The 27931-nt window shown below is 37.3% G+C and overlaps 1 protein-coding gene across 2 annotated transcripts in view; it reads left to right on the top strand.

Annotated features, from left to right (window-relative positions):
* Positions 1-4211: 4211 nt before the first annotated feature.
* Positions 4212-27931, top strand: part of TRMT11 (tRNA methyltransferase 11 homolog) — a 55376-nt gene continuing 31656 nt past the window's right edge. The window contains exons 1-8 of one of the 2 annotated variants that reach the window (XM_025382864.1): positions 4212-4413; positions 12557-12622; positions 14754-14827; positions 17021-17102; positions 17191-17283; positions 17516-17650; positions 18417-18573; positions 27402-27482. In XM_025382864.1, coding sequence (XP_025238649.1) covers positions 4342-4413; positions 12557-12622; positions 14754-14827; positions 17021-17102; positions 17191-17283; positions 17516-17650; positions 18417-18573; positions 27402-27482 — 760 coding nt within the window. In that variant the 5' untranslated portion in view covers positions 4212-4341. The remainder of the gene's footprint in view (positions 4414-12556; positions 12623-14753; positions 14828-17020; positions 17103-17190; positions 17284-17515; positions 17651-18416; positions 18574-27401; positions 27483-27931) is intronic. The other variant, XM_025382865.1, reaches the window with a different exon arrangement.

A 27931-nucleotide genomic window follows, 5' to 3' on the forward strand; every position in this document is an offset into this window, starting at 1 on the left:
TTAGACATGTTTTAACTTTCTCTGAAGCCCTAGTTCTACCCAACATACCTAACCCATAGGAAATCACCTAACTTAAGTAGGATTATTCTAGATATTTTCTCAGCTAAAGAGATTCTCTCAAGATTAGTTATTGGCCGGGCATGGCGGCTTACGCCTGTAATCTCAGCACTTTGGGACGCTGAGGTAGGTGGATCATGAGGTCAAGAGATCAAGACCATCCTGGCCAATATGGTGAAACCCTGTCTCTACTAAAAATACAAAAAGTTAGCCGGGCATGGTGGTGGCCACCTGTAGTTCCAGCTACTCAGGAGGCAGGAGAATCACTTGAGCCCAGGAGGCAGAGGTTGCAGCGAGCCGAGATTATGCCACTGCACTCCAGCCTGGCGATGAAGCGAGACTCCATCTCAAAAAAAAAGAAAAAAGAAAAAAGAAAAAAAAGAAAAATTAGTTATCAATCCAGCTAGTAAAAGAAGATTTTCTTCTTGTTACATCTTCCTCTGAGATAAATATTTGAAACACTTTGCAACTTTATCACATAAATTCGCTCCTCAAAGGCAAGTCAGAAGACAATAAAAAATGCTATTTACCTGTGGTACCTGAGCCTCCTGGGATTCATAGCCCGTCAAGCCATCCTCTTTTTCCTCAGGCAGTTACTCTTAAACTTTCATGTGCTTCAGAACCACGTGCTGGGCTTCTTTGTAACACACTCCAGAATTTCTGATTCAGCAGGTTTGGGAGTGGGGGAGGATTCTGTATTTCTAAATGACTTCCAGATGATATTGATGCTGTCTGTCCTAGGATGACACTTTGACAACTCCTGCCATAAGTAGTGCTTAAATTTGGCTGCACATAAAATCAACAACTGGGGAGCTTTTAAAAATCTTTATGTCAAGGCCACACCTCAGCCAAATAAAATTTGAATCTGGGGGGATAGATTCCGGGCCTCGGTATTTTTTAAAAACTCCGCAGGTAATTACAATGTTCAGTTAAGTTTGAGAATCTGTGCCCTATAGGATTAAGCATAATTCCCCTTTGGGCCTTGTTATGGTAGACTCTCAAGAAAATCTCTTTTTTGGGACCTGAGACTATCTATACTAAATACAATAATTTTCCTACTCATGAGAAGCAAATAGGAGCAAGAGATAGGGATTACTGGGAATTGTGCTTAAACAAGAATCTGTGTGATTTAACAAGCATGTAGAAGGTGACAGGCATACCTACTTTAAATGACTTGCCAGAAGTCTTTCTTTGTTTAGAAATCATGATTGCTTCTGATTTAAAGAAGGAAGGGAGGATAAAAGATATGGCTCAAATGAGGTAAATGTGCTGTAACCTTTGTTACCTCTGGTTCACATGTTCTGCCAAGGGAAGTAATAAATGGCATCCCATTCAAATTGAGTCTCCAGCCTGTTTCCTTTCACATTTTTTCTATGCATAGAACCTGCTTTCCAGGTAGCAAATTAGAGGGCACAGTTTGTAACTAGGGCTTCAAGTTTGTTTCGGGGAGTCTTTAGAAAAGAGGATGGGATCTACATTTCTCTGCTTCTGGGGATCTTGTTGGAAATTTGACCTCAAGTAGCTGAGTCATACTTAAATCAACTCCAGCTACTTAAGTCTGAATTGGTGCCTCAGAATTTCAACTCATACAGGCTTGTTTCCTTAGAGTAGGCAGTATTATTTCTCCCTTTTCCTAAATTATCTTCATTAAGATTGACAAGAGGGGAGACCCCTCTGGGACATCAAGAAATTCAAACCTCAGTAATGCTCCGCTACGGTAAAATTTGTGCAATTCTTATGTAACTTATTCCAATAAAATCTTATTCTCCAAACCATTCAGAAGCCTCTTTTTACTGATTGCAAAACTCATAGTCTTAATACATATGAAGAGAACTTTTCTCCCTCTTATTGGTGTGCAAATCCCTATGGTTCTTTGTGATACCTAGACCCTTTTCAAGTGTTAGATATGCAGCCTGAGATAGATGCATGGGCAGTTTTGATATTACATATGACCTCTGCTGCTGGGACCTGTTAACTTTCTATTCATTTCTCTGAGTGTGTCTACTAGCCTCAATGCTTAAGTGGCATATTAAAACCAAAACTCAAAATTCCCCTTTCCAATTTCTGATCCTTACTTCCCAGGAATGTCCTCTGATTTTTTTTAGTGACAGGCAGCCTATACCATAGTCTTTAATGTTTGCACAATAGCTGTCTCACAGAAGGAGCCAGGTTCTAAGAGGTCTGCCCTAGAAGATGGAACATGGATGGAACTTTAGGTCAGTTCCAAGAAGTCAGACTATGAACCTCCTTGCTCCTTATAGTAAAAACAAAACAAAACAAAACAAACAAAACAAACAAACAAACAAAAAACCTTACTCTCCTGCTGCTTCTTGACCACTCCTGCAAGCTTAAAAACTTTGAACAGGTATGGCTGTGAGTTCCTCAAAGGCAGTTTAATTGATGTCACAGTAGTTCCACACTAACTCTAGTGGCCTGTGCAAGGTTAACCTCTACTTCTACAACCAGGTATCCAACAATTTAGATTCATGATGTAAATACTCTCCTGCTTTTTGAAGTGGGGATTTAGTATAGACTTAGTCCTGAACCGTAGCACAAAGGAGCTGGGTTAAAAATCAGTGACACTTGATTCCATTTCGGTTCTCTAGGCCTCATAGTCTCATTTGTTGTCTCTATATAGAATTATATTAATCCAGGCATGAAAATCAGCAATTCTTTGATATTCTCTATAAAGTTGCTCCATCAAAATTCCATATTAATTTTGCTGAAGATTTGACAAGTTCTGGGGATGGGGCATATCAAGCACTGCACATCATTCTCCCAACATCTCATTGGTTTTCTGTCCCAACCTTGGTTTCTCTTCTCAAATAGTAAACGACTTTTTTTTCTTGCCTCAAAGTACTTTTATCCCCTTTTATGAAGTTTTGGGGTCAAGAGACATCTATGCTTCTGAGAGTCACTTAGCACAAGTGAATTCGAGACATATTTCTAACAAAAACAGATCTCTTGCTAACAAAAATTCTCATGTGATTTTCTTAAGAAAAATGTCAAGTGCCACTTATTGACCCCATTCAATATGCCAGATGTTATATTCAATACTTTATGAACATTATTTCACTTAATCCTTGTAACAATCCTTTGCAGGATGCAGTGTGTTTTTCCATTTTTAAAAGAAAACTCGGGCTCGGAGAGGTTAAGAGCACATTGATGGTAAATGGTGGAAGTGAGGTCTGAATCTAATATTGACACCACAGCCTATGTTCTTAATCACTATCACTACGCATCAACTACTTTTCTGGCACATGCTGCTGGGGATATGCCAGATACATACTCTTTTGTACGTTGTGTAATACCGCAGAGGAATGCAAAAGAAATAGCTCTCAATGGGGCAAAGGGCTCAGTACTCTCAAAAGCAGAAACAGCCTGGAGTGAAGTCTTGAGCCTGTAATTGTAGCACTTTGGAAGACTAGGGTGGGAGTATCCCCTAAGCCCAGGAGTTCAAGGTTACAGTGAGCTATGAGTGCACCACTGCACTCACCTGGGTGACAGAGCAAGACTATCTTAAAAAAAAGTCACATATATACATGGAATATGCAATTAAAATACATTTTATAAACTATCTGCTATGAAACCTGTGCCAGTGTGAACTTTCTCCAAATTTTAATTTATAGCTGTCTGTGGATTTAGTCCTGAGTCTAACAAATAACACAACCTAATAATTATTGCCTACTTTGAGGAAGATATTATTTTGGTTTTTGTTAAGAATAGAGTGAACTATAAGAGATTATCTCAGACCTCAAGAGTTTATCCTAGTTGCCTTATTAGGCATGTGCTCTCGAAAAGTTGTTACATAAATACGAAAAGTATACTAAGTGTTAAATGACTGGTCCAGCTAAATCAGTTACCGAAGACTGTGCTGGTTAGACAAGTCTACAAGGAAATGGTGAAATTTACAAGGAAATGGTGAAATTTCAGTCCGGTTTTGAAGAACGGGTTTTGAAGGGCTGTAGAGAAAGCTGGAAGTACACTCCAAGCGGAAAAATCACTGGGAAATATACTGTCTTACTATCATACGCCGCTCCAGAAAACCACGCAGTCCCGCCCCCCAGCTACTAGCGCTGGGAAACCCCCAACCACTATGCACTCGCAGATGAGGAAGCCCCTCCCACAGGGCCGGGGTTTCGGACTCGGAGCGCGAGAAACATCGGGATAGCGCCTGCCTCGCCGAGCTTCCGCTTCCGGCCCTTCAGGCTCTGTCTCCGTTTTGGGAGGGAGAAAGAGGTGGGACCTAGCGCGGGACGCGCAGGCGCACGGTGGGCAGCTGCAATGGCGCCGTCGTGTACCCTTAACAGGTATCTGCTGCTCATGGCGCAGGAGCACCTGGAGTTCCGCTTGCCGGTGAGTCCGTAGAGCCCTCCGCAACTTCCGACGGAAGAGGACGCTGGAGTGGAGTGGGTGTGTGGGTGGAGGTGATTTGCATAGTCCCAGGAGGCTGGGATTCGGGGGTCTGTGCTGGTCAGCGCGGGTCACGCGTCCCCAGTCCTCGGGCGGGGTGAGCTTGGCGGAGGGTGTGTGCGAGAGAAGTCCGAGACCAAACCCCTTGGCCTGCTTAAACGTTTTCATTCATTCGTTTGCCCGTGTACCAAGTACCGGAGTTAGGCAGGTGAATATGACCGGTCCTCTCACTCCCGGAGCTCTTCGTCTAGCGGAGGATAGAGACATCTAGCAAATGCTCAGGCTAGTGTTTTAAGTATCGGAATCTGCGGATCAAGCTCAGTGGAGGGGATGGTGGTAGGGATTAGATGATGGAGCACTTGAGAAGAGTACTTTATTTATTCAAGAAACGTTTCAGAATGCATGTAGTCGAAGATGCGTACACTGGGCATATAACGATGATGTAAACAACCTCTGCCCTCTAGGAGCTTACTGTTTAAAGGCAGAGCAGACACAAGCGTTGAATGACAAAATAGCGTTGGTAAGTGCAGTGATAGATGCACATGGAAATATGAGAGCACGTGGAAGGGAAGTCTAATCTACTTGAGGGGTTGGGGATGTTGGCCTTTAAGAGGGCTTCCAGAGGAGATGACACTTGAAATAAAGGATGAATAGGAGTTAGAGGACCAAGGGGATAAATCAGTAAATTAGAATTACAAGCTGTTCATTATTACTGGATCACTAGTTATGTGACCGAGAGTGGTAAGAAGAGGGCAGGGGAAGTAGAAAGGGGCAAGAAAATGAAAGCCTTGAAAACCCTGGAGCTTGGAAGGGGGATTTATTGAAGAGCCTTAAGTAAAAAAGTGATCACAAAATTAAATCAGTTTGACAACACTATGGAGGATGGATTTGAAAAGAGTAAGACTTGAGCCAGAGACTAGTTAGGAATCTGTCGGAATAGTCTTGTTAATAGATTAAGAAGGTCTGACCTACAGCAAGGGGTAAGAGGATGGGATAGACTGGGAAAATATTTTGGCCATACAGTAATTAGGTCTGGATTGATTGAATATGTGGGAAAGGGGCACCAGTCAGGTATGACTTCTGGGGTGTATATAGGTAGGAGTGTCTCCATTTAATGTAGAGAACATAGGCAGATGTAAGATTTAAATTTTGTTTACACTGAGTTTGATGTGCTCGTGTAACAACCTGAGGTGACCAAGAGGCAGTGGATATATGAATATGCATAGAGTATGGCAGAGTGATCTGGACTAGTGATAAATATTTGGGAGTCTTCTTCATATGAAGACTAGGAGAGGGGATGAAATTACTCAGAGGGTAAGGTCAAAAGAATAGTGGGCCAAGTATAGATGTTTCGTGAAGGGGTGGCCTACCTCTCCACACCTGTGGGTGTTTCTCATTAGGTGGAACGAGAGACTTGAGAAAAGAAATACACAGAGACAAAGTATAGAGAAAGAGGAAGTGGGCCCAGGGGACCAGCGCTCAGCATACAGAGGACCCACGCCGGCACCGGTCTCTGAGTTCCCTTAGTATTTATTGATAATTATCTTTACCATCTTAAAGAAAAGGACGTGCCAGGATAATAGGATCATTATAGGAAGAAAGTCAGCAGTAAGACATGAATAAAGTTCTCTGTGACATGAATAAGTTTGAGGAAAAGTGCTGTGCCTTGATATGCATATGTAAACATCTCCATAAACCTTTTTAGTGCATAAAGAGCAGCAGTGCGCTAGCAAGTCCCGCCTTTCGCCCTAAGACGGTTTTCTCCTTTCTCAGTAAACAGAACATACAATCGGGTTTTATACCGAGATGTTCCATTGCCCAGGGACGGGCCAGAGACAGATGCTTTTCTCTATCTCAACTGCCAACAACCGCCAAGAGGAGGCCTTCTTTCCTCTTGTACTGGTCCTCCTCAGTACAGACTCTTCATGGGTGTCAGGCTGGGGGACAATCAGGTCTTTCCCTTCCCACGAGGCCATATTTCAGACTATCACATGGGGAGAAACCTTGGACAATACCTAGCTTTCCTAGGCAGAGGTCCCTGTGACCTTTGGCAGTGTGCCTGTCCCTGGGTACTTGAGATTAAGCGAATGGTGATGACTTTTAACCAGCAAGCTGCCTTCAGGCACTTGTTTAACAAAGCACACCCTGCACAGCCCAAAATCCTTTAAACCTTGAGTCACCACAGCACATGTCTCTTGCAAGGACAAGGTTGGGGGTAGGGTCACAGATTAACAGCATCTCAAATACAGAACAAAATGGAGTCTCTTATGTCTACTTCTTTCTATATAGACACAGTAACAGGCTGATCTTTCTTTCTTTTCCCCACACTTGGAAGCATTGATATTAAGGGAAAGTTGGAGGAGGCCATGAGGAAGATGGGCAAGTGCCAGAAGGTGTGAGACTGCAGAAATCAGAAGGGTAAAATTTTAGGAAGCAAGGACAAATGGATAATGTCGAACGCAGTTGTTTTTTAGTGAGAAAAGAGTGAAAAAGTGTTCATTCATAGTCCCAATTAGAAGATAATTAATTGGTGAATTTTCCTAAAGCCGATATGTTGAGTTTTAGTAGGAGAAGCCAGGTGGCTTGGTTTAGTAGTCACTGGAAAGTGAGGAAGGGGAGATAGGATAGACTCAGTGCCCTTAGCTGGAACATGAGGGAAAGTAAGAAATTGGTTAACAGTTTGAGGAGGACCTAGGGTGAAAGGAGGATTCTCCCCATGGAGAGAATGAGATTGAGCTTAAGTGTATTTGTAGGCTGATGGGAAGAGAAGGGATAAAAGGGCATGGTGGGAGGGGTTCTCTTTTCAGTAGGAGGGGCGATTGGACAAAGAAAGTTAGGTGGGTGTGGAGTAGTTGCCTGAGGGCCTGTTTTGTAGGTAATGAATGAGTGGAAGTTATTTCTTGAGAGAGGATGGGCCAACAGTTGAATGTGGAAATTGAGACAAATAGTAAAACTTGAAATAGTCATTGAGCGCAAAGGGAAGAGTTGACAAGGAAAAGTAAAACGATTGAGTGGAAAAGAGCATGGGTATTAGAGCAATGCTGAAAACCAGCTGAAGGTGAAAGTCGTATATCTGTAATCATGCTAAGATTCTGTGATTTTCTTCAGTTGTGTTTAACTCATTGGCCTTAGGAGCCATGAAGGAAGATTGTGGCATTGATTCAGTATTAATGTTTTGAGTTTCATGGAGGAAATAAATTTTTAATTAAGTCTTAATTGACAGAGGACATGTTCTGTTGGTGAAGAGGATTGGAAAGTCCCCTTCTGTGAGAAACAGAAACAGGCTTAAAGGCACAGAGGTGTGATTGGTTATGATAATTTGGAAGACTTGGGGAGGGAGGTTGAAGCAGTGGGCATTGAGACCAGAGAGGTGGTAAGATCTAGATTTGCAAATGTTTTGACACCATTCTAAGGAGTTTGGATTTTTTTTTTTTTTTTTTTTTGAGACGGAGTCTCGCTCTGTTGCCAGGCTGGAGTGCATTGGCGCCATCTCTGCTCACTGAAAGCTCCGACTCCCGATTCAAGTGATTCTCCTGCCTCAGCCTCCCAAGTAGCTGGGACTACTGGTGTGCGCCACCACGCCCAGCTAATTTTTGTGTTTTTAGTAGAGACAGGGTTTCCCCATGTTGGCCAGGATAGTCTCGATCTCTTGACTTTGTGATCCGCCCGCCTCAGCCTCCAAAGTGCTGGGATTACAGGCATGAGTCACCGCGCCCAGCCAGGGGTTTGGATTTTTAGATTTAATGGGTAGCCACTGACCATTTTTCATTTTAAGCCAGGAAGTGACAAGATCATTTGTGTTTTAGAAAGATAATTCTGAAGTACCAGAGAAAAGATACCACTTAGAGAATACTGGACTAGAACTAGAGAGGCTCAAGAGTGTGTGTAAAGTAAGGCAATGCAGTGCCAATGGAGTGGTTAGACTGTGGTCTCCAGCATAACAACCTTAGTACTTGGCGATTTTTACTTGTTCTTTCCATTGTAAATTCTTAGTCAGCGTATTACCCTTGTGCCAGTTTATTCTTCCAAAAATTCTGTTCTGTTTTACAGCTTCATTCTTCTTAAGATGAAATCTTTAGTCAGGCATTCAGGGTCCACCACTGCGTGGTTCTTTCCTTTGTGCTGTCACTTCCCACCTAGTCCTTAGCGCTGCCAAAACTGACTCATTATTCCCTAAATTCCTGCTTTCACCTTTGCTCTCTGTGTTTCCTTTAGTCTGGTTTGGGTCTTTCCCATTCTTTATTGATTTTTATGTAGTATTCATCTAAAAAATCACATATTTATTTCTTTTAGCTTTATATGTTTTACATGATTCTTTTTCAGATCCACAGTTTCCTTTTTGTAGTTTTTCCTCCTCTGCCAAAATTCTTATTTTTTTCTTGAATCTCCTTCAATATAGAAAGCATAGTTACGTTAAAGTATATGATAAAAGGGATCCTGTGGGTCTGTTTCTATTGCTTCTTTTGGTTCTCTTTAATGTAGTGTGCTGGGCTGTTTTTTAAATATATGCCAGATGCTGTATTTGAAAGTTTATTTGAAAACATAATTTGAGGGCTGGGATGATGTACATCCTCTTGAAGAAGAGAGGAACACGTAGGAGCATGAGGAATTTAGGATGGGTTTAACTCATTTTCAAGCATTAAGCCCTGTTCATGTTCTGATTCCCATGTACTCACGGAGTGTAGCTTTTTGATATCCTAGTGTAAATCAGGTGGTTCATCAAGTATCCTTTTCTCCCCCTGGGTGACCCTTTCTCTTTTTTTTCCCTTTCTATGGGCACTCAGAAGGGCTGTTCATTCTTGCAGCTGTTTTGGATTTGTAAATATCTCAGGGAAAAAGCGGCTCCACCTTGGAATTTTTGTCCTCTCCTGGATGTTGGTTTGGTAATTTTTGTTATCTTTCTATGCCTTCAATTAGATGGCCAACTTTTCTAGTTCTTTTCAGCAGGAGGCTTAATCTGAGTTACCTCTTTTGCCATCCCTGGAAGTTGAATTCCTCTGTCATTGGGTTAGATTTTTTTTAGGGATTAAGACAGTTTCCATGAAATTTTCCTTCTCAAACTGAGGTAATCTTTTACTCTCTTGTTCTCTAATGCTTTTTTGCTTTTACCTGTTTAAGAACATGTACTGTTTTTTACACTTTACATTTCAGTTGTGAGGTGGTTTCGTTAGTTCTACTAGACCTTAATTTCCCTAAGATAAATGTGTGTGTATTTTTACATAGCTCAGGGACTTGCACATATTAGTTGCTTAAAAATTTTTTTCAGAGTGGGGTCCAGGCGCAGTGGCTCACACCTGTAATTCCAGCACTTTGGGAGGCTGAGGTGGGCGGATCACAAGGTCAGGTTTTCGAGACCTTATCTCTAGTGAACATAGTGAAACCTTATCTCTACTAAAAATACAAAAAAGTAGCTGGGTGTGGTGATGTGTGCCTGTAATCCCAGCAACTCTGGAGGCTGAGGCAGGAGAATCGTGTGAACCTGGGAGGTGGTTGCAGTGAGCCGAGATCACATCATTGCACTCTAGCCTGGGTGACAGTGCGAGACTCCGTCTCAAATAAAAAAAAAAATTTTTTTTTTTTGGAGACAGTTCTCTCTGTGTTGTCCAGGCTAGAGTGCAGTGGCATGACCGTGGCTCACTGCAGCCTCAAAGACCCAAGTTCAAGCCATCCTTCCACCTTAGCTTCCTGAGTAGCTGGGACTACAGGTATACCACTATGCCCGGCTAATTTTTTTATTTTTAATTTTGTAGAGACTGGGTGTTGATCAGAGGCTGAGGGTTGGTGCGAGGGGGCAGGGTGGGGTGGGTGTGGGGGAGTTCTCACTGTGCTGCCAGGGTTGGTCTCGGACTCCTGGTCTCATGTTATCTCTTTGCCTCAGCCTCCCAAAGTGCTGGGATTGCAGGTGGAGCCACCACACCTGGCTGCTTAAAATATTAAAATCAGTGATATAGAATCTCTTCTGGGAAAGGCAATCCAAAGGACAGTCTATACTTTTGGGCCCATCTACTGCATTAGAACTGATAAGCAAGGATGCTATAATGAATGGCTGCCTTTATGAATTAAAATGAGAGATCAGGTCTAGTTTTGCCTCTGATAGAATTAATCAGGGCCAATTATAGTTGGCAGCTACTTAATGTAGTTCTTATTGTACTAAGTAATGTTTACTGAAGTTCAAACTCCTGCGCTTTATTGCTTGTCCTGAAGCAACCTTTTTAAATGGATGAAAAAGCAAGTAGCTGAAATAACAGAAAAGTTCATGGAATTAATGCATCACACATGCCCCAGATCATGCTACATTTTTATATCCAATATTCAATATAAATTCTTTTTTATTCCTAATGTAGAAAGAGTCTCAACTGGAAAGTTGAATTTGCCGTAAGATTAATTAAAATTTTGTGTTTTGCTTTTTCCAAGTAGGTTGATGAAGTAGTGTAAACATGTTTTGCTTTTCAATTTGAAACTTGGGTTATCATATTTATTCTCAGTTTTAGGTGGCTGCTTAAGTTTTGGGTAGTAGAGATAATGCTGTGCCATAAAGCTTTAGTCTCTCATTTTTTTTTTCCCCACCTAACTCTTAGAATCTTTGTGTTTTAGCCTGTTGCAGCTTTTTAACAGTATATTCCAGGAGCAGCAAACTTTGGTGTTTTAACTTGGTTGTAGTTGGATGTTTTAAATGTAAAGCTGACTTTACAATATGCTTTAATACAGAACAAACAACAATCATGCAAGATCAAGTAACTTAATCTATAACTTTATTTTTTTCTTTTAAGTGCTATAACTCTATCAGTCTTGGTTGACTTCTTGAGCCACTGGACTTCTAGGACAGTTGTCAGGGTCTTCATCATTTTGATTCCCTTAATAACCGCCTACGTTCTGTGCTTCTCTCTTTGTAGTTCACCTAACGTGATGAGGTAGCTATGATTCCTGTTTTACATATGAGGGAACTAAAAGTTGGAGGATTTAAGATTCTTGTATAAAGCCACATCGCTAGTATTTAGAAGAGCTGAAAATCAGATTATGGTCTATTTGACTTCTAAGTCTCATGATGTCTCCTATTCAGATTTGTGTTTTCTTTGTTGCAAAATAACCTTTGGGCTGCCTTCACTGATTTATCAGTAGTCTGTGATAGTTCTTGGTTGATCCATCTGATTGAACTGAATTCAGCCCCTTCTAACACTGAATTAAAAAAAAAAATGATATGTTGCATAGACAAAAAATAGAAATGGCGCTAGTAGCTTGAACTTCTTCTTTTTGATCTTGGGGGCGGGGGGGCCTTCCTGGTCTGGGTATATTTTCCCTTTTGATGGCTGTACCTTACGGTGGGCTTGATGTTAAAGGCTCTTCCTTCTGGTTGGGAGGAAGGGGGATAGTAGGCAGCCAGCAGTGGGACACTTTCCTCTCATTAGGTTCCATCCGCCGTAAGACCTATACAGAGGAGTGTGATTCTACCTGTTTTATGTGATTTAAGGAGATAACTTGTTAGTCATACGAATTATAAAATTTGTATAATTATTTGGGTTTATCAGTACAAAGTGATTGCTTCAAAGAATATAAACACTATCTGGACAGATTTCAACTTTGCATGAATGATGCTTTTAAAATATCTACTATGTTGATTCTCTTTCTAGTTCTGTAACTTTATGCAGAAAGAAGATGAGATTAACTTAGTTACTTGTGCTTAATGAATACCTAGTGGTATGCCCTGGCTGATTATATTTTCCTTTTCAAACGTCTTCAAATCATCTGTTTGATTTTCATTTTGACTTTATTCACCAATTGTCAGTTTTACTAATCTGCAGTTTGTGTAATCTGTTTTCTTCCTTTTCAAAATCAGGGAATTTTCTGATCAAGTGTTTGGTAACTCTTCTGTTGTCTAAAATTTCTCAGAAATTACTTACCTGTGGTTTTTACTATTAGATTTTTTCTGAACCCTAAATTGTAATTGTCTGATGTTGAAGCTTAAATGCCTCAGTTAGATCATCAGCCTACTCTTTTTTATTTTTTAGTCATATAATACCTGTCTCCCTTAGTACAGTTTTAGTTCCTTTTGTTAAAATGTCTTTTCTCTATCATATTTTCAATACAGGAAATAAAGTCTTTGCTTTCGCTTTTTGGAGGTCAGTTCGCCAGCAGTCAAGAAACTTATGGAAAGGTAAGTTAAATTTTCATTAGATCGTATGGAGTATACTTAGAAATAGAGCCTTAGGTTTGAAGAGAAGTGCATATCTTAAATTTATATTTGTGTGGTTACTTGTATCTGTTTCGAGAGGCAGTGGAATAAAGAGGATATTTTGGGAAACACTGTGGTTTTGTTAAGAAATTTAGATTTATTTCTAGTATTTTATTTGTTTTAAATTTTTAATCAACAGTTGCGTCATAATTTGTATCTGTCCTTTCACTTAAAAAAGGGCTGTGCCCCGTTGGTGAGTTGTGTTTAGAATTTGAATTTAGAATTTAGCAGAATATTGGGCTCACATTGAGAATCATTTTAAAATTTGAAATTGTGCATTGTATGAGATTGTGAATATATGAGCTTTGTATTTTGCATAATACTGTAGTTTATCAGTGTATGACAGAAGTTTGGAAAATAGAAAAAATAATTTGCAGTTCCTCCTTGACATGACTCATAATTTGGGGATGCTGCCTTCCAGTCTTCTTTTGTTCGTGTACTTTTTTTTTCCCCTATTGTAATTCTAGTTCTGCAGCCTGTGTTTCTCACCTGATAATGTCAATATAGGCATAAGTTGTTACTTGGCCTTTATCTCTAACATAGTTACATAATTAATCTAACCATTTCATTTTCTTCAGGTTACTTTAAAAATTTTCTAAATAAAAGTAATACTAAGATGAACATTTTTTTCCTGTTTGGATTAGTTTGAATTTTTCTGTTGGGTGGGGTAAATATTGGAAGAAAAAAGATGGGGTATATACCCAAAGTACTATAAGTCATTCTATTATAAAGATACATGCGTGTGCATGTTCATTGCAGCACAATTCACAATAGCAAAGCATGGAATCAACCTAAATGCCATCAGCGATAGACTGGATAATGACAATGTACATATACACCATGGGAGCCATAGAAAGGAATGAGATCATGCATACTGTGCAGCCATAAAAAGGAACAAAATCATGTCCTTTGCAGGTACATAGATGGAGCTGGAAGCCATTATCCTCAGCAAACTAATGCAGGAACAGAAAACCAAACATCACGTGTTCTCACTTACAAGTGGGAGCTGAATGATAAGAATATATGGACATGTCCAGGGAAACAACACACACTGGAGCCTGCTGGGGGTGGTAGAGTCTGGGGAGGGAGAGCATCAGGAAGAATAACTAATGGATGCTGGGCTTAATACCTAGGCGATGGGATGATCTGGGCAGCAAACCACCATGGCACACATTTACCTATGTAACAAACCTGCACATCCTGCACAGGTATCCCTGAACTTAAAAGTTGAAGAAAAAAGAAAAAAGCTAGGTGTGACAGGAAAGATTTCTTGCAAAAGATGAAAGCGCTTCAGTGGAAAGTCCTGTAGTGTTGGACTTTTACTCCTGAATGACTTTCAGTTATTGAGGGCAGGAGGAAAGGAAGGAGAATGCGGATACAATTGGCTAAGGGTGATGAAATGAGGTCAGGATCCTTTTGGATTTTGCTGTATTCTGGCAAGAGGTTATCTGGGTGCAGCTTACCAGAGCTTATAATCTTGGGTGTTGGGATAGAGGATTGGGAAAACACCCCTTATGCACTTGGAGCTTTTTTCCCCTAGACAAAATGTAAAATAGTAAAAGTTAATGAGAATTTAATAATGTACCTCATGATTTTCCATCATAGTTGTTTCAAAGGGCCCCTCCTTCACCCTCGGATGGCCACAATTATCTAGAAAAAGGTCTCATTTAGCAACTAAAAAATACGTTACTTAGAAATTAAAACTAAAATAGCTGTATTATAAGGGATGATCAACCATGATGAATTTCAAGATTATACTTTGGGATATAATATGCATTAATTCCTTTAATAAAGCTACATAAAAGGGCAGATACAAAATTAATGTTTAATTTGAGGATATATTCATTTATAGGGTCATTATAAAAATGTTTTTACTGTATTATTCTAATTTACTCTTTTACTATTGGAACGATTTTTATTTTGGTTACAGTCAGATCAGATATTCTTACATGAACGTAGCAAATAGGCACTTCTCCTTATTGACTTCTTGAATAAAAGCATATGATGCCATGTAGCCACTTAGAATTAAGTTGCATATTGTTATTTCTTTCAGTCACCATTTTGGATTCTTAGCATTCCCTCTGAAGATATTGCAAGAAATTTGATGAAACGGACAGTGTGTGCCAAGTAAGAGAAACTTATGTTCTCCTGCATGAATATACTGGTACTTCTCGGAACTACTCAGTCCTATTTTTTGCTATATTGGCATAAAGTAGTGTGGAGGCTCAGTTTAGCTTGCAGTTACAAACAACTGCCACTGGGTGGCGGTGGGGGACCAGAGGAAATTTACCTGCTGAAACCAAGACTCTCTGGGGAAATGTAGACATTTGTTTTCGAATAATTTTTTTAAACTTCCATATTATGTGGGAATATAGTATGAGATATAAACACTATGTTCTTACGCAGGATAGATGCCACATATAATTATATAACCAAAGTGCTGAAAATCCAAAAATGCTTTTTTAATAGATAGTTTTTAATTGGATGAGCAGATTAGTGAAGTGTAAGGTAACAAAAAGTGAGGAATGCCATGAGATATGTTTTACTGTTTCAGTTGGTAGAGAAAAGAATTATGAGTATCAAATCTTGATATGAATTAATGTAATGATGCTGTTCATTGTTTATCCTCAGTGTTTCTAGATTTTATCATTGGCATCCACTTTTCTTTCATTTCTTTTTTCTTTGTACTATTGGAAAATTTTCTGCTATCAGATTTGAAAATTAAACTGTATTTTTAACTAGCATCTTAAAGATCAAACAGATTGTGTTATCTTTAAGCTACTTTTTCTTCCTGAACATTTTGGCAGATTGCTGACAACTTTCTTTTGCTTAGAAATTATATTTGCGAATACAGTGCAAATAAGAATTTACATATATCTAGCTTTATTAACATGGTTAGCAATGTTTTATATCATCATATGTAATTGTTGTATTATGGAATTGGATACAACCCTATATTTAGTTAACTTCATCCTATTGAGAACTACCTGCAGCCTTTAATCTTTTACAGTGAAACTTGTTAACAGGCCTTATTATGAAATAAAAATGACTAGAAAACAGAAACATAACTTTTAAAAAACTCTTTTTGAATAATTGCTTGTTGGGTTTAAAATAGCCACTGGAGTACTAAGAACTTGTATGCTTCTTTCAAAACTCTTATCTTCTAATTAATATATTTGATTAATAACAATTAACAATTATACAGTTGTTATAACAGTTATACAATTAACAATTGTATAAAATAATTTTTAATTGCTTTTTATTATCTATATATTTTGTGTAGCTGAGGTATACCGTAAGTGATAGCTAAGTGAGATTAATATTGTAGAAGCCTTTTCTCTGTAAATTCAATAGAAAAGGAAGAAATCGTTTGCAAAGCAAAAAATTTACAATTTAACTGTATCAGAATGAAGATAGACTTTTATAAAAGCATAGATTCAAACCAACTTAGATTTTTCTGTGGTAGGAGGGGATTGAAAGTTAATTTATTATTAACATGAAATATTTTGAGCATACGACAAAAAGGTGAAAAATATAACAAGTACCTAGGAATATACCTTATTAGATCTCAACATTTTGGGTAACTTAGTTACTAAAATTGTGTGTGTGTGTGTGTGTGTGTGTGTGTCCTTGTGTGCGCATGCGCATGCATGACAGAGTCTCACTCTGTTGCCCAAGCTGGAGTGTGGTGACATGATCTTGGCTCATATTAGTCTCAAATTCCAGGGCTCAGGTGATCCTCCTACCTCAGCCTCCCAAGTAGCTGGGGCTACAGGTGTGTGCCACCATGCCTGGCCAATTTTTTCCCTTTTTTGTAGAGACAAGGTTTTGCTATGTTGCCCAGGCTGGTCTTGAACTCCTGGGCTCCAGTGATCCACCCACCTTGGCCTCCCAAAGTGCTGGGATTACAGGCATTAACCACTATGCCTGGCCAGCTAAATGTTAATAACATTTTTATTTGGTCATTAGTCTTTTTGTATTATGGAGAAGACATTGGGAATAATTGACTTTTCTGCAGCTTTTTACACATTTATCTAAAATAACTGATTTTACTGTATCATTTGTTCTAGACTAAAAATGTGAAAACTTAGAAAATATCCTGAATTATTGAAAATCCTTCTTTCCATGTCAAGTTTAACTTCTGTGTGTGGTTTGGGCTTAAGTTGTATTTGTTTCCAGGATACATAATTTTCATTTATACTTTGCAAAACATAGGCAATAATCAGTGGAGTGTGCATAAAGAACTAGTAAAATGACTGTACGTATTACTGTGTGAACTAAGTTCTTTACTGAGGTTAGTACCAATCATTTATTTCCTAGGTCTATATTTGAACTATGGGGTCATGGACAATCTCCTGAGGAGCTGTACAGTTCTCTTAAAAATTACCCTGTGGAGAAGATGGTGCGTAGTAAAATGTGGTTTTACATAGGCATGCATGCAGATTCTGTAGAATTAAAATGCTCAAAAAACTGATTTCCTTTTATTTTAGGTTCCATTTCTACATTCGGACTCTACATACAAAATAAAGATTCATACTTTTAATAAGACATTGACACAAGAAGAGAAAATCAAGCGGATAGATGTAAGTAAATTTAGCAAAACAAAAACCCTACATGATGAATGCAGTCTAGCCATTGTTGATATATAGGAATACCTAATGTCTGTGAAGTGTTTCTTTTGTACCACATTGTGTGCTAAGTGCTTTTCATGTTTTATTTAATGTTGACTCTAGGCTTACAAGGTAATGTTATTAGATAAGTACCATTTTTCATAGTAAATTATTATAAGACATTAGCATTTCTTTTGTTTTTTAGGCACTTGAATTTCTGCCATTTGAAGGAAAAGTGAATTTAAAGAAACCGCAACATGTATTCTCTGTTTTGGAGGATTATGGTTTGGACCCAAACCGCATCCCTGAGAATCCACATAATATTTATTTTGGTAGATGGGTGAGCAAGTGTTCTTTCTACCTATGTCAGTTTGTTTTTTTGAAAGCTACATATTAGGCCTTTTGTTGACTCATATGTAGAAATTTAAAGCAGCTAAAGGTCAGAACTACTGAATGGATTAAAATTGGTGAGGAGTATGTGATTATGTTTTGTTTTGTGTTTTCCCAGAGATTCTTAAATGAAGTGCAAGAGGCTTGTTAGATATAGGGAGGAGGTGGTATACCTGGAAATGTTAAAGCAAGACTTCCCAGAACATCTGGGCTTTTTTGTTTGTTGGTTTTTGTTTGTTTGTTTTAATAAAGCAGAGAAAACACAGAGTGCTGTGGTAGTTGAGGAATCTCATTTGTGGAGATTTCCAATCTGGGCCTTCCATTCCAAAAGAAATGGAATTACTGGAAAGCAGTTCTGCCAACTTCTCTGAGGCTTTAAGTGGGTGATTGGAAGCTGTGAGTGGAAGCTGTGACTTATGGTAGAGATTATTGTTATGTAGGAGAACAAAGAAATGGGCATACCTTAACACCTACCTCTGGAATAATTGCATTCAAACGCAGTTCATACTTATTTTGAAAAGACAAAATAAATGGAATGACATTAAGCAATAAAAGGTTTTGTTCATAACTACCTCAATTACATTATTTTAAAGAAACTGGAGCAGTAATAAGTGGAGAGAAGTTCTTATCAGCAAAATACAATGGTCTTATTGTGAGTGATTATCTTGAGTCCGTTCTGTATGGCTGTACTAACATGAGAAATATCTCTGATTTAGATTGCAGATGGACAGAGAGAGCTTATTGAGTCATACAGTGTCAAAAAGAGGCACTTTATTGGAAATACAAGTATGGATGCTGGTTTGTCATTCATTATGGCTAACCATGGAAAAGTGAAAGAAAATGATATTGTCTTTGATCCATTTGTTGGAACAGGTATTTTAATTTAACTTTTAAGCTAGTGTAGAGATGTTGCTTATTTATGTTAATGAAGGTCATGGTAATATTTTTGCTAAAAGAGTAAATGGATCATCGTTTAATTGTGTTTGGATAATGGCCAAGAGACAACCACGTACTTGTATAATAGCTAGTATTTAACACTTTGCCACTTCAAAGATGATGCTGATAGAATTGTATGGGTTTTATTCCAGATAAACTACTATGGGGGGAGCATCCATCTAATTTTTTTGTAGCAGAAAAACTTTCAATACCATACATTGTAGAAATGTTGTAAAGCTGTATAGTTTATTTAAATAGGAAAACTCTTGGTGAAAGAAAACTTGAATGACAAGATCAAAAAAATATATTCGTCCATGTTTAAATTCGTAACTGTATATGTGGATGGAGAAAAATAGTTAATATATCCCATCTTTGAGTTGGTTTGTGGAGGTTTATAAGTAAGTGTGAAAATAAGAAAAGTGTCAAAGTATCAATGGGCTAGATAGCCTGGTCGCTCTGGCAGTGACCTTGGTTTTTTGTGCATGATTGGGATAATTTTTTATGGAAGTCCTAAAACTCCAAGTTTACTTCATCTGACTCTGTGTAGACTTTTTCCTACTACCACTCAATTTTGCATGATCTTGCCCATACCCAGCAAATACTTCTATTTATATTTGTTTGGCCAAACTCATTATGGCTCAGTTTGTGGTTGGAGCCTATCCCTGTAGCCATCTTTCCCCTTGGGCAGTGATGATGCAGAGCTAACATTTATTGAATAGCAAATGTATCAGGTACTATAGTTTGCACTCTGATGCTACTATCTAGTTTAATTCTTACAACAACTAACATGGAAATACTTTAAACATTTGCTTGAGGAAATTATGGCATAGAGAAAGGTGAAGTGAACTGGCCAAGGTTATACAGTATATTGATTTCATAGGATTCAAACTCAAGCAGTCCAACTCCAGAGCTCATGCCCTTAACTTCGAGCTGCCTCTCTCTGCATTAGGATCTGCCAACCAGTGATTATACCATGTACTAACTTAAGGAATATGACCACATATGCTTAGGAAGAAGTAGTATGAAGGTGAATCAATTTCTAATTGATGGAATGACTTTCTCTGTTTATTGTTGAGTTAATTCACTGGCGAGTCTTTCTTCTCTGCCAGTTTCTCCATATCACCTACCCTCAGCATACTCTATATTATTCTTTTCTTACCCACTCTCATTATCCTAAGTAACTCACCCCAAATTTTAAACTTTTTATTGGAAATAATATCAAACTTTCAGAAAAGCTACAAGAATGAAAGTAGAACAAAGAACATCCATGTATCCTTAACTTAGTTTAAGCTGTTGTTAACATTTGGCCTCATTTGCTTTATCATTTGTTCTATTTGTTTATATTTAACATAATATTTTCTTTCCTGCATCATTTGAAAGTTGTATCCATCACATCCCTTTACCCTTCAAGTAATTATTTCTCAAGAATAAGGATATATTCTCCTACATAACCACGGTACTGTTTTCAATGTTAATAGATGTATTAATATAGTACTTTGATGTTCATATTCCAGTCTTGCCAGTTGGCCCAGTAATATTAATATTTTTGACAGCATCCTTTCCCCCTTCCTGGCTAGGATCAGGTATTATATTTTGTTGTTAATATTTCTTTGATGTCTTTGATTTGGAACACAGCCAAAGTTTTTTTTCTTTTGTGAAATTTGCACTTTTCAAGATGCTATTTCTCTTCCCTTTATTTTTTATTTAAATTTTTTCTCATTTTGGGTTGTTTGATGTCTCCTCAAGATTAGGATTAGGTTATACACTCCCAACTGGACCACTATATCAGTGATTTTCGTGGCCTTCTCAGGGCTGTGTGCATGATGGCATTCTGCCCTGCATTGGTGTTGGTAATTTTGATCATCTGGTCTAGGTTGTGTTTGATTTTTTCCATTCATAATCATAAACAGAATTACTGGTGGTTTTATTTTATTTTATTTTTTTCTTGCTATTAAGCAATCTGTGGAGAGACACATTAAGACCATGTAGTATTCTATTCCTTATCCAAATTTCCTCTCACCATTCAGGTCATCAGGTTTAGTAGCCATTGATAATTCTTTCCTGAACCAGTCTTTACTTTGATGGTTTCAAAGGTGTGATTTTCCAACTCCAGCGCTCCCTCCACAGTTACAAGTCAATGTTCATTATTCATTGAGGAATAAAGCAAAAGCCCTTTCCTCTCTTCCATGTATTTGTTTTTCTATTTGTTATGAATATGAGCTAGTGGGTTCTTTTTAACCCCGATGGTCTGTAATTCATTATATTTCTTAATTTTCATTTATTTTTTTAATAAAATTACTTTTTTTAATAAAATACTTTTTAAAAAAAATTACTTTTTAAAAAAATTACTTATTTTTTAAAAATCAATTACTTTTATTCCTCAAATTGTGATTTGCCCAGTCAGAGCTCTTTCACATTGAATCTGTCTTTGTGACATGTTCACATCCTTTTTTCTTTGGAGTACTTCCTTCCTTTCTCTTCTATTTGTTGAAGCTCTAGTATCAGTCATTTCTCCAAGGAATTTTTGTTTCTTTTAGCAGGGAGATGAAATCTGGATTATAGATCCTTTCAGTGGACAAACTAGAAAATATATGTGCATATATACACAATATGCATGTAAGTGCATGTGCAAATATACAGGTATATATTCTTATATACTGTGTGTATGCACATACACAGGCATATACATATTTTAGACACTGTATTTGCACATATACTACAAATTGCAGTCAGTCCTTACAGATTTCTTTTTGACTACCCTATTCTGTTGTTTATATGCACCTTCTACCACAGTGAGAACCCTGGTTCCTATCTACATCAACACATTGACTCTTTTTCTCATTTCTATATCTGAAATGGTTTCACAGTTGTTTTGCTTATGCCACTTAAAAAAATCCTGTGAATAAGAGTTCAGGATGTGTTTTTGGTTACTTACCGTAAGGGGCAGTAAAGTCAAGTACTGTGCCTGCTTTTTCCCTTTTCATTTAAAATTCATTTGGGTTCATTTGTTCCAGTTTGCCCTCTGTTTTAAGTTTTTATCTCCCATCCCCTACTCCTTGTTGATTTACTTTTATTTTCAAATATGTATAAGATGAACTTGCTTCCAGAAGTCAGAACTACACCAGAAGTGGTACTCAGAGAGGTGTCACTTTACTTTTATAACACTTCCAGCCTATTCTCCCACCTATCCTAGGTGACTAACTTCATTGTTTTCTAGTTGATTCTTCCTGTGTTTTTATTTTGTAATGATAAGCAGATATATATACATTTTCTTATTTTCGGTGCCTTGTTACACAAAAGGTATCATACTGTGTATGTTGGTTTTAACTTTGCTTTTTTCACTTAGTGGTATTTCCTGGAAATCACTTCCTGTCAGTTCATGGAGCTTATCTTTATTCTTTTTTAGTTTTGCTCCATGAGTGTATGTACTGTAATTTATTCAAACAATCTCCTATAGTTGGACATTGGTAGTTTTCAGTATTTTACAGTTACAAATAATGCTTGTAATGACTAACCTTTGTAATGTTGGAGATGTAGCTCCAGGGCAAGCTTGTCCAACCCGCAGCCCATGGACAACATGCGGCCCAGATGGCTTTGAATGTGGCCTGACACAAACTTGTAAAGTTTCTTAAAACAGTATGAGAATTTTTGCAATTTTTTTAAAGCTCATCAGCCATCATTAGTCTTAGTGTATTTTAGGTACAGCCCAAGACAATTCTTCTTCCAATGTGGCCCAGGAAAGCCAAAAGATTGGACCTGCCTGTCCTAGGGTAAATTCTTACAAATAGGATTTCTGGGTTGAAGAGTGTATGCATATGCAGTTTCATTAGATGTTGCCAAATTTGTCTCCATTATACTATTTTGGATTCCTACCAATAGTTGTAGGAGAGTCCCTGTTTTTCTACAATCTCACCAGCAGAGTGTATTTTCAAGCTTTTGAAGTTTTGCCTGTTCTGTTGGGTGAAAAATGGTATCTCAGTGTAGTGTTAATTTATATTTCTATGGTTATGCATGAAGTGTCACAACTTTTTATATTTTAAGGGCCATTATGACTTTTTTTGATTTGTCTTTTTTTTTGTCTTTTGCCCATTTTTTGATAGCAGTTTTGGTCTCTTTCCCCCTCATTTTTCAAGGTCCTTTGTAAGCTTGGGATACAACCCCCTCACACTCCCCCTCTGTTTCTGTGACGTATGTTGCAGTATTTTCCCTTAGCTTGTCATTTATCTTTTGACTTTGCTACTCATTGATTTTTGCCATGCAAAAGCTTTCCCCACACTCAAGTTATACAGGAATTCATTTGTGTTTTCTTCTAGTACTTTTGTAGTTTTACATTTTTTCGTTTTAGATCTCTGGTTCATTTGGAGATATTCTCTCGTATGATGTGAAGAATGGATTTAATTTATCTTTTTCCAAATGCTAAAGCTTTTATTCTTAATCTTATTCTTGGACTTTACAAACTTTTTCTGTCAATTGAGAATAATTCTTTTAGATATATACATGTACAAAATGATTAATATATATACATACATAGACTAGACCACGGAGTTAAAAAATATGGTTGCCAGTATGGGTAATATTTTTTTGTTGAGTAGATGAGGCTAGATTTTGAAATTATCTTCAGAGCTGTCAATATGTGGACCATTCGTAGTATGTCGAGGGTCAAGGAGACCTGCCCCTGTTTGCTTTAGGGCAGCTCCTCACAGTGGGTAGTATATTGGGAACGTCTGACTGTTCATATAGGACAATTAATAGGAAATGAGAGAATCTTTGCAAATGTACTGCTAAAATATATTTTCATAATTTGTGTTTGCAGTTTAAGTATAGCTTTAGGACATCAGTCAATTTTTGGCACTTTTGTTTTGAAACATAATAACCAATAATTGTGAATAGACACAGGTCTTAAGCACAGTTTGTCCTCTCTTGGGCCTTTTGCCTCATCAATGGGTAGTACCTTCTGAAGGACTGGAGAAATATGTAGCTCTGTGCCCTCCTCCATGGCCATAGTTTTCACAAAACACAAATTGTTGATATTTTTCTTTTGGTTGCCTTTTAAATAGCTTTTTAAAAAAATTCACATGTCTAATCCCCTTTTTATTTTAAAGGTACAAAATTGAAATGTATGTAGTTTCCCAAATGTATTGCCCACTTACTACTCATGGTTTGTGATTTTTCTCAGGGATATAGAGTAGGGCAGAAAGCTTCTGGGAGACTGAAAGGAGAAAAATAATCTTTTCATGCCTAAATACTTTTCCTTGTTTCTTTTAGACTGTTTGCTACTGTTGTTTCGAATGACATTATGGGTGGCAGAAACACACTTTTCTTTCTATTTTAACAAATACATTCGTTTTCATTTCAGTAAATTTTTTTTTTTTTTTTAATTTTGTGTGTGTCTCTGCTTTCCCAAAGGGGAAGAGATATAGCATTGTGTCAGCTCTTAGTTGTTAGGAAGTGCTACTGTTCTCATGAGAGTTTGGCTAAAGGAATGATCAGCATGAATTTATTGAATAACTATTAATGGCACAGTCCTGTCTGTGATACAGTACAAGACTTGTGAATGGCATATATAACACTCTTATTAACAGAGTGTGTAGCTTCTTAATATAATTTGTTTAGTAGCATATTTTGCTTTTGTTTATCTAATTGGTGAGTGGATATGTTTTTACTTTAATTGGTGCTAATCCCAAAGGAGGTAGTATGATATAAAGAAAAGAATAAATAGAGCAAAGTTTAAATCTTTTTACCAATTAGTATGTGACTCTGGGCAAGATTCTTAACTTGTCTGGGTTTCACTTCTATCATTTGTAAAATGGTAATACTAATATATTGTGAGGATTGAGTCTATATGTATATATAATATTTCTAGGAAGTCACCTGACACATGGTAGACATTCAGTGAACTGTAATGGTTATCATTATTACTTTTTAATTATTATTTTGATAAGATTTTAGATGCCTTTTTGGTGAAAGATATTAGATGTAGCTAATATTAAATGGTGATGATAAAGAGTTTGACCATAAACTTATTTTCTAGTACTCTTTTTGGCTAATTTCCAATATACTAATAATTTGCAACTGTTGGCAGGTTATAGCAGCAGGCAAGGGAATTGAAATATAAAATTATAAATGTCTAATTCTTTGTTTATAATTACAAGAATATGTGCAAGTGTATGCCAGTTGCTTTAGGTAGCACAGAGCTCTGCAGCAATAGATCTGATTCCCTCTCATCCCCTCTGTCAAGTGAGTCAGCTCTTCCAGTGATGAGAATTCACCCAGGAGACTAATGTGTACTCCTTGGCCATGTCTACCTTCAGATGACCCGTAGGTCGAAGGGAAAGGAGTGTAGCTCCTTTTGAAGTTTTATCATTGCAAAATAGTGGACACAGAAACCAGGTGTTAGGGAACTGACTATCCTGGTTCTGGGAAGAAAAAATGGGGAGAAAAAGAGAAGGTTAGGAGAGTGAGATAATGGATCTCTGTAGGTTTGTATAATATTCTCTTTCCCATTTTTTCTCATTACCCTTTGTAGTCCCCTTTTCCTGGAATCTTATGGTTTGTCTAATAGGAATCCCATTGCCTAGCCATATTCTTTTGCTCAGCCTGCTAGTTTAATTTATTTAAGTAGAATTCTTTTTTTAAAAAAAGATAAAATAGATGCAATAATACTGCCATTTTTCTTTCTTTTTTTCTCTCAGCAAAACCAAAACCCGGTCTCTCATTTCTCCACATTTGCAAAGCTTTCCAGTTCTCTAAAGATGAAAATCATGAATTAGTTTTTACATCGTGGAATAAATTAGATTCTTATTGTATTATTTTGCTTGTAAGATATTACCCTACCCTTAAAGTGCTCATTACTATTTAAGTAATGAGAAATTGAAACACCGAGTTGCTAGCATAGATCACATATGCAGTATTTTTACTTTTGGTAACATAAAAAGAAATGGGTGAGTCATGTTACTTGCCTCCTTGACACTTCACTTTTTTTTAGCACCCCTTCTTCCACCAAAATACCCCCTCAAAAAACTCCAACTGAGGTATAACTAAATGTAAAAAGTGCTTCAATTTAATCAAAAGAACAACTAGATGACTACCAATGATTACCCAGTGACCAGTTCAGATAAGCTAATTTATTATGATTTTATTTTAAAAAAATAAAAGCTTAAAAGGCACGAAGTTAAGTATCAGATGCAGTCTAACAGATTATTCATCTCCTTTCAGCAGTGTACTTGTAAATTGGGTCTTCTCAAAATTCACTGTAACCAAATGGATAAGGTTCTGTTTAAGGAAGCACAGGAAAGCTTTTCTGTTCCCTTTGACAACTAGTTCTTCTAGGTGAGTATCTGCCTTAATTGGCAGAATTGTAGTAATTCCTTGTAATTTGGGTGAACTGACTTTGTGAATATTCCAAGTCATCACTTATGCTGCCTTTTCTAAATATGGAGTGTTCCATTTCCAGAGTAAGAATTACAAGGACTTTTTAACCTTCCCTCTCATATAAATGCTTTTTGTAGTTAGTATGAGAGGACCTAGGTTTTGGTTTCTGCTGTACTTTTAGTCTTTCATTTCTATTCTTCATGGGTTCCAATAGGAACTGGTCAGTTATAATATTTTCATGAACAAAGTATTTTTAACTCCATGCTACCAGACTGTTTTAAATGGCTATGGAAGGCACACCATTAATTTATGGATCTTGACCCTCCAGAGGCACTACCCATCTTAGTTGCAGAGATTACATCTCAAAAGGATATAAGGAAAAGAGCCCTAGTTTTTTACCCTTGTCCAAGTCTGTGCATATTTTGTAGTCTAAGAATATATTTATGATTTCAGCTTGACTAGCAGGCCTTCCTAGAGTATAGCTAGATAAGACTTACCCAAGCACTAAAAGCATTTTAATTCGAATGATTAAAAAAAGTGAAGTTTAATTAAAAGTACAATTATTAAAAGTTTAGTTAATTTTGTACAATTTTTTTCTTAATTTAAAAATACTATTACCTTTTATTTTAAAGAGTTTCATTATTTAACCTTTATTAAGATTTCTCTTCATGCATGAGCTGGTCACATCTGTCACATTACTTTGACTAGTCAGATTGTGTTGGGACAGTTGTTCTTACTTTGGTCACAGCACTAATAAAAAGTTTATTAATTATTTTGTGCATGTTTGATAACTGTTATTGAGAAATTTATATTTATGGTTTAAAACGAGATAATTACTTGATTGGTTACAGGAGTAACTATATTAAAATAGATAATTCTTACAAAAATTAAAATATGTCCTAACCTTTTAATTTCTGTAAGAACTAATGTCTCACATATTGATTATGCCCTCTTTATTTGTCTGAAACTCTGACTTCAGTGGGAATCGAGCCTAGTTGTCAGAATTTATTCTATTTATTGCCAGCTCTTTGTGTAAACAGTCTTATATGCTCATTTTTAAGAAAGGAGCAAAATGCTTTTGTGTACAGCTCTCAAAATAAGATGAAAATGTCTCAATATACATTATTTTGACCAAAAAAAAAAAAAAAGATAAAATAGTGCTGTTTAAAATAATGATGCCAAGGTATACATTAATTTCATAACCAGTTTAGTGAATATAGCTTAGGGGTTTGTTTTTTCAGTCCTGAGGATGAGGCTTACTAAATATGTTATGACCAATGTCATTCTAGGATACTCTGCCTGCAGCTAGTTTCTAAGACTGGATGAAGTTAAATAGGAATGAACAGGAGTTTGGGACTTGCTGGTTAACAGGTCAAAATTGTGTGATTTTTCAGGTGGCCTCCTGATAGCGTCTGCTCATTTTGGTGCATATGTATATGGGACAGACATAGACTACAACACAGTTCATGGCTTGGGTGAGTAGAGATTATAACAGTGTTATAGTCATTGCTGTGGTACCAAATGTACCTTTAAAAATACAGTTGACCCTGGAAGAACACAAGTTTGAATTGAACAGGTCCACTTATACTCAGATTTCTTTCCATCTCTGCCACTCCTGAAACAACAAGACCAATCCCTCCACTTCCTCTTCCTCCTCAGCCTACTCAGCATGAAGATGATGAGGATGAAGCCCTTTATGATGATCCACTTCCACTTCATGAATAGTAAATCTATTTTTACTAAGTAAAGTAAGTATAACAGTTGGCTATTAGTAGTTAAGTTTTGGGGGAGTCAAAAGATGTATGCATATTTTTGACTGTGTGAGGAGTTGGCACCCCTAACCCCCCATGTTGCTCGAGGGTCAACTGTAGTTTTAGATGGCATTATTTTAATCTTCAGATACAAAATTGTGATATAATTTTAC

Source organism: Theropithecus gelada, chromosome 4 (assembly GCF_003255815.1).
Source record: "Theropithecus gelada isolate Dixy chromosome 4, Tgel_1.0, whole genome shotgun sequence".
In the NCBI taxonomy this organism is placed as follows: domain Eukaryota; kingdom Metazoa; phylum Chordata; class Mammalia; order Primates; family Cercopithecidae; genus Theropithecus; species Theropithecus gelada.